This window comes from Myotis brandtii, unplaced genomic scaffold (assembly GCF_000412655.1).
Source record: "Myotis brandtii unplaced genomic scaffold, ASM41265v1 scaffold8670, whole genome shotgun sequence".
NCBI classification, from domain to species: Eukaryota; Metazoa; Chordata; class Mammalia; order Chiroptera; family Vespertilionidae; genus Myotis; species Myotis brandtii.
Window position 1 is genome coordinate 187 of NW_005371535.1, and position 7,199 is coordinate 7,385.

General features: G+C 43.0%; 1 protein-coding gene across 1 annotated transcript in view; it reads left to right on the forward strand.

Moving 5' to 3' along the window:
* The first annotated feature begins 1,079 nt into the window (after nt 1-1,079).
* Nucleotides 1,080-7,199, forward strand: part of LOC102251491 (tripartite motif-containing protein 5-like) — a 17,965-nt gene continuing 11,845 nt past the window's right edge. Inside the window, exons 1-2 of the mRNA XM_005884853.2 lie at nt 1,080-1,206; nt 6,481-7,005. Of these exons, the coding sequence (XP_005884915.2) occupies nt 6,547-7,005 (459 nt within the window). The 5' untranslated portion in view covers nt 1,080-1,206; nt 6,481-6,546. The remainder of the gene's footprint in view (nt 1,207-6,480; nt 7,006-7,199) is intronic.

Below are 7,199 nucleotides of genomic sequence, written 5' to 3' on the forward strand. Positions count from 1 at the left end.
TTTGATACAGGACATGACAACTGACCCACCTGCCCTGAATGCTGATCCTTTACTCTTGTCGTGGTAACTTCTGGGAAGCTTTTGTTACAGAAGAGCAAAGAAATACCAAGCAGGCTTCCTAGAGAAAGGGAGGGACTCCTTTCACTAGTGGTCTCAGGGAATAATTTCCAAATCAGAGTGAAGAAACATGCAGAGAGCCTGTCTATATATATCCTGCTGGGATCTTTGTCTTGCAGATATGCCCCCTGCCCCCTTCATGGCCCTGCAGGAAGGCCCCCAGGAGTCAGGCCACATCCTGTGGTCCCTCCAACATAACAACCCTCCCCTGCTCAGGGCAGTGCATTGCTCACAGTTTCTATGTCCAGACACACCTTGCAAGACCAGTTTCCTCCTCACTTTCACAACCTTCCTGATAAATGTGGACGAAGGGGGCCACACGCTGACCTGACAAGCTCAGGGAAGGCCTGTGTGGCAGCCTAGCAGGACTCAGAGACCTAAAATAACCACAAAGGATGGTCTGAAATTAAACTTTAACTAAAAGCAGTTATGGTGGGCAGTTACGTCCTAGGCCAGTATCTTCACTGACAAGGTCAACCTTTACCTTAACTGAGCTTATCTGTCTTTTTGCATCTATGATAACATACCCTTGAAATGTCTGGGTAACTTGTAACTTCCCTTTTTATCTGGAGCCCCTGGGGCACAGCCAAGTGTGCTGGGCCCAGGACAGATGCAGCAGATTCTTTCATTTATCATGTTAATTGTTCCTGCACCCACCTAAGTATGTGTCCATCATTTTACTTTTTATCCTATCCTAGAGGTTTCCCCGCTTCGCTTAATCCCACCTCCTTAAATCTGTCACCAATGAATTTCATGTAACCCACCTATGTTCCTCCTTTGATTGCAATGTATAAATACGAATGTAACCCTGCCATTCTCTGGAGCAATATCTCAATTTGTTGAGGTTCTGCTTCCAGGCATATGTCAACAGTTTGGCTCAAATAAACTCACCAAAAAATTCTTTACAGGTTTCAATGTTTTTTTTACGTTGACATAAATGACCAGCCTTTGGCCAGCCTAATGAGAGAGGCTGGATGACCAGATTGCTGCCCATCTCTGTAGTCCCTGTAAGGTTCGTGACGCAGGAAAACAAAGAGAGTCGAGTCAATCAGAAATGAGGAAAAGAGAAGGTTTAATCTGCATTCCCAGGTGAGACCCACGAGCCCCAAAGGCAGGGCCAGTGAATTCGTGCCAACAGGGAGGGAGGCACTTTCTTTTATACAGCTGTTTAGTGAGGGGCGGGGGGCATGAGCTGAGGAAGTTCCCGCCACCTGTGTTGTCACAGATTCCAGGAAGGAACCAGTATCTGTGTCGCCATCTGTCTGGCATGTTGACCTGTTAGGAAATCAGGGAGGGTCCATTATCTCCATCACCACCTGCCTTGTGGTGGCATGCATCCGCTCCTGGGCTTCCCTTTGACCTAACAGTCCCCATGTGGACACTTGCCTCTTAGAGGTCCAAGAAGAGGGAATTTATTCTCTCCTGAGGGCCATGGCTAGTTACCTCAGTGCACCCTATGACTCTCTGGTGTCCTCTGTTGCTTTAGAACCAGTTCTGAATCATCTTACACATTCCCTTCTTCTGTTATTATAATGACTCTTTACTCACTTTTCCCTTTGCATGCAGCTAGGAAAAGGAGTTAGTAATTTTTCAAAAGAAAGTCCACCTTTATTTCACCTTTGAGCAATTTGTACCTTGATCTCTGTGTTACTTAGATTTTGATGTGTACTTTCTTTTCCTCCCTCATCTCAGAGATGATATATCTGTTTTTTATACTGGAGACAAGATCCATGTCTGGTGTATACTAACTGAATGCTCAGGGGCTATTCCAGGTCCCGCAAAACAGAAGAATGTAAATTTTTTATTAAGATTGCAATAACAAATGAATTCACCTGTGATATAAAATGCTTAATTTCTATAGAATGCACCCAAATGACTTCTTTGAAACAAATTGACCCGGCAGCTGGTGTCTCCATAAATTGCGAAAGTCCTATAAGGGGTTTAGCCAACATCCTTGAAACCTCTCCTGGTCAATAACCATCATTAAAAAGGTGAACCTATTCTCGGCATCCTTATACTTGGGAATCTCAGAAAATTGCAACTCTTCCTATTCCTCTATATTCAGATTTCTGTCTTCTACCCCACCTCCTTCCATCAAGGTTTTAATCTGCACCACATTAATGAACTCCCCCAAGAGTTCTAGCTCTCAGGGGTGGTGGCCCTGCAGGGGGAATGAGGCATGGGCCCTCTCCTGTCAGCTCTGGCAGCCCAGCAGCAGCAGGGGGATGCAGCATGTACACTCAGGAGCACTGACAGGTTAGAGGGAAATGGAGCCCTGTAATGGCAAGACAGAGGATGGAGCTCTAATGCCACCCCCACCCCCACATCTCTGCCTCAGGCGAGTCCAACAGGCTTCCACTCCTCCAAAAGGAACGAGATCTCCTTCACACATGGTCTACCCGTGGTTGGCAAACAGCGGCTCGCAAGCCACATGCGGCTCTTTGGCCTCTTGAGTATGGCTCTTCTTAAGCCTTAGGAGTACCCTAATTAAGTTAATAACAATGTACCTACCTATATAGTCTAAGTTTAAAAAATTTTGCTCTCAAAAGAAATTTCAATTGTTGTACTGTTGATATTTGGCTCTGTTGACTAATGAGTTTGTCGACCACTTGCCTAGGCAATTCTCAAACCTCTGCTTTTGAGTGGGTCCTAGTGCAAACACTATCAGTGCTTCAAGTCCTGTGCAGGAACCCTTTAAGAGAGGAATCTCCTGTTCCCTATACCTCTATGGTTCTCCTGGGCATAAGCTTTGTTGGTTTTTGAAGACAGACATTTTTTGAGCTCAGGTCTCTAGCAAGAGTTAGGGCAGTGATGGCGAACCTATGACACACGTGTGAGAGGTGACACGCGAACTCATTTTTTTGGTTGATTTTTCTTTGTTAAATGGCATTTAAATATATAAAATAAATATCAAAAATATAAGTCTTTGTTTTACTATGACTGCAAATATCAAAAAAATTCTATATGTAACACGGCACCAGAGTTAAGTTAGGGTTTTTCAAAATGCTGACACGCCGAGCTCAAAAGGTTCGCCATCACTGAGTCAGGGAGCCTGATGTGAGCCACAAACCCCTCGGTCCTCAAGGATGGACTTGGGCATTTGTTAAATCCCTCCAGCATAGATACCACTTGTGTTCCCATATCTATCTCCCTGCCTGCTGTGGAGCCACAGAGTCACTGCTTAGGTAGTGGTGGGGTCAAACTCCCTGTGTGAGGACTCAAGTTCTTCTTCAGTTTCCTCTTCTGTGTCCTGTGGCAGCAGCTGCTTTGACCTTAGCTCCTTGTAGCCCCACCATAAAAATAAATTCTGCAGCCCCAAGGCAGAATGCATGCTCTTTTCCTCTCTCCTCTACAGGCTCTTGGTGGGTTTCAGGATTTGTTGGATCTTGGATAGGATGAGAAATATTTGGAGGCTCTTAAACCTTGTTTGGATTATGTTGGAGCCATAAAATGATCTGTACCACCAGGGGCTAACTGCATATGGTCTGAGGGTTGTTTTCAGTATCTGGCCCACTAGCTGGAATACACTTCTGTTCTCCTTTAGCCTCATTCCTTATCAGGTTCCCTTCATGTATGATGAACATGGCATTAGTAGACAGTGTTAGTGGGTCTAAATTCATATCAATGTAGCCTTTATAACTTTTCCCTCTGAGCACAGAGCCAAGGAAAAAACTTATCTCATATTGAAGATCTTTCTTTAACCTTCAAACTTTGGCAACCATCAAGACATGGATATCTATTGAGATCTCTTCTTTCTTTGTTTATTGCTTCATAGTCCTATTTACTTGGAGTTCCTTAGAGAATCCTGAGCCTAAACTGTAGCCACAGGGCCATATTGAGTCCAGGTGGGAGAATGAGCAACACTGTGTCACCACTCTATAATACCTTCCCTAACAGACCACCAGCATCCTTTCTAATTTAAATGGTCATGACCATCTATGTGACCTGGTAGTTACCTGCCAGGGTCACTTAGCTGAGCTGGAGATACAGGACAGGAGACTGGGCATGCCGACATTGGCTACCTTAGCTGAGCTATTAGTGATGATCTTCTCAATGCTATAGAAAGTACTTCATTCCTGTTATCTCTCAGCCTTTTGAGAAGCCAGACTTAGAGGATGTGTGAGAAATCAACAAAGGTATGTAAGCCTAGAGCTAGAGTGCAAATTATGTTGTGAAAGCCAGTAAGCACAATGTCCAAGAGACTAAAATAGACACAGGTGGCTAAAATGTCACAATCCCCTTATGGAAAATGAAGTCTAAGCTTGTTATCTGGCACTTGAGGTCCATAGGAAGTCCTCCTAGTCCAATGCACTTTCCACATCAGTCTAATTCTGCTATCAACAATGTGGCCTTGAAGGCAGCTGACCCTCCACTTTATTGTAGCCTCATGAATTCTCCAGAAACAAAAACAAAAAGCCAACTTATTAGAAGAATTAGCCAATATTACCTCTATGGGAAGAAAGAGCCCAGGCTTGATGTTGCCCTTTTGTTACAAAGTATATAATAGAACTGCCAGTCTTTTTTTCTTACCTAGTTCTATGTTTCACTCTTACCCCCTGCTCCCCATTCCCTCACCTCCTTGTCCTGAAAGCTATCATCATGTCTCCTGGGAAATTGTGCATATATCCTACTCATCCTCTCAATTCTACTGAATCTATCTAATATTCCATAGCCCAACACTGATCATTCCTTTTACTCTTGGAAAAGTGTCTGAAATGTTAGAAAATTGGTGAATTGTCAAAGGGCCATATGTCATTATCACTACAGGCTCATGTGATACCAAAGGCCTAGCAGTTTTCTCACACCAGCGACATTGGCATTTTCAAAATCAGACAAGGTGGTGTGTCTTCAATGAACAGGTCATTTCCTTTACCTGATAGTTTTTTTTCTCCCCCATATGCCATATTTCCATAATATTCATCTTCTGGTTTAACCTTTATGTTTTCAAGTTAGAATTTCTGGATAGCTCTTTACCTGTCCCCATTATTTGATTTCCTAACACACACATTTCTCTATTATTGTTTGTCACATCAGCTTGCATATAATTTGCTGTACTTTGCAAGTGAATGTCAGGGTCATAGTGGTTTGAACTCTCTGTTCAGACTCATTTTTTGTGTTTCTGGGTATTAGTATTAGCATGTAATTTGTAGTGATGAAAAATTAGTTGAGCCCAGCCAGTGTTGCTCAGTAGTTGAGTATTGATCTATGAACAAGGAGGTCATGGTTCCATTCCCCGTCAGGACACATGCCCAGATTGCAGGTTCGATCCCCAGTGTGGGACTTGCTGGAGGAAGCCTATCAATAATTCTTTCTTATCACTGATGTTCCTGTCTCCCTCTTCCTTCTTCTCTAAAATCAATAAAAACATATATTAAAAAAAGAAAAATTAGTTAAATGACCTTGCCTAATATTTTGAGATTTCTTTCCAAAGACTGATATCTATTTCATCTGAATTTCTAATTTTTCAGATATGTTACTTGCATAATTCTAACGTATATTTATCCTATCTTTCTTTACCATCAACATACATACACACTATGAGGCTCCTATCAATGTCATTGGCAAATTTCCAGGAAAATGTGAAATGTTACCATTTATCAACACAAGAATCCTCAGAATTCCTATGTTACTTGTTTCACCTTTGATTAACTCAATAATGTAGGAACAGACCCCTGATGGGGACCTTGAACATAGTAGGTTCACTGAAACTCTGTGTATTGAAGATAAGATCCTTGTAAGTCACTTACTATCTCTATGTACAGATCTGATAAAGGGTTTGCTCTTGCCAGGTACACACAGTGTCACATATCATGTCAAAATAATAAGAGAAATATTTCTAAACACACAGAAAATGATGGCAATCGTTACACTGTAAATAAGCAAGTCAGAGCAGATCTTTCTGATAAAGGAACATGGAAGGAGATTGTTAACTGAAGTATGAGAATGAATTTTACTGATACCAGGGGCAGCATTGCCTGCTGAGAGAAGAGTGGGTGTAAAAGCCCAGACCCAAAAGTGGTTTGGTGCGTTTATTATTGAGGATGTGCTTGGCAAAGGAAAGAAGAAGAAGGAGAGATGTTGGGTCACGCAAACATCTTTTCTTTGTATAAAGGACCTCAAACTATACTTTTGTTCAGTAAAAGTAAAGATCAGTAACAACCATTGCACAGAAAGAAATGAAATGTGTCATGTTAAATTAACTAAAGTATTTACAATTGCCAGGTCACCGTGATCCTTTCTCTGTCTCTCTACCTCTTCTTTTATGTCCCTATATTTGTTCTTTCCCTGTCTTTGATTTCTATACAATTAACAATATTTATTCCCACTGTTCTTACTCTACCCCGTTTTAACCTTTCCAATCAGGCAGAGATCAGTGAACAAGAGGAGCCTCAGTTCAGAACAGGTAGGAAGGAACAGGGACCAGCTACGATGGCTTCAGGAATCCTGGTGAACATAAAGGAGGTGATGACCTGCCCCATCTGCCTGGGGATCCTAACAGAACCCATGAGCCTGGACTGTGGGCACAGCTTCTGCCAAGCCTGCATCACTGCAAACAACAAGGAGTCCGTGAATGGCCAAGGAGAGAGCAGCTGCCCCGTGTGCAGGATCAGTTACCAGCCTGAGAACATGCGGTCTAGTCTGCATTTGGCTAACATTGTGGAGGTGCTCAGGGAGGTCAAGTTGAGCCCAGAGGAGGAGCAAAAGTGTGATCTCTGTGTGCGCCATGGAGAGAAACTCCTGCTCTTCTGCCAGGAGGATGGGAAGATCATTTGCTGGCTTTGCGAGCGGTCCCAAGAGCACCGTGGTCACCAGACATTCCTCATTGAGGAGATTGCCCAGCAGTACAAGGTAATAGACTGGGATGGAGGAAAGACAGGGCAGAAAATAGCACTTGATGGCAAATCTTAACTTTGCATTTGACTATAATTATATTGCCACCATAACCCTGAGTCCTGTGTTCACTTTTCTTCCTATGCCCACCTTCCAAGACCTGAAAGACATTTCTGTGCATTCCACACAAATGATGAGCAGACTTTAAATCAGAAGTAGACAGTTTTATACCTTGTGCTAATAGGTGGAGG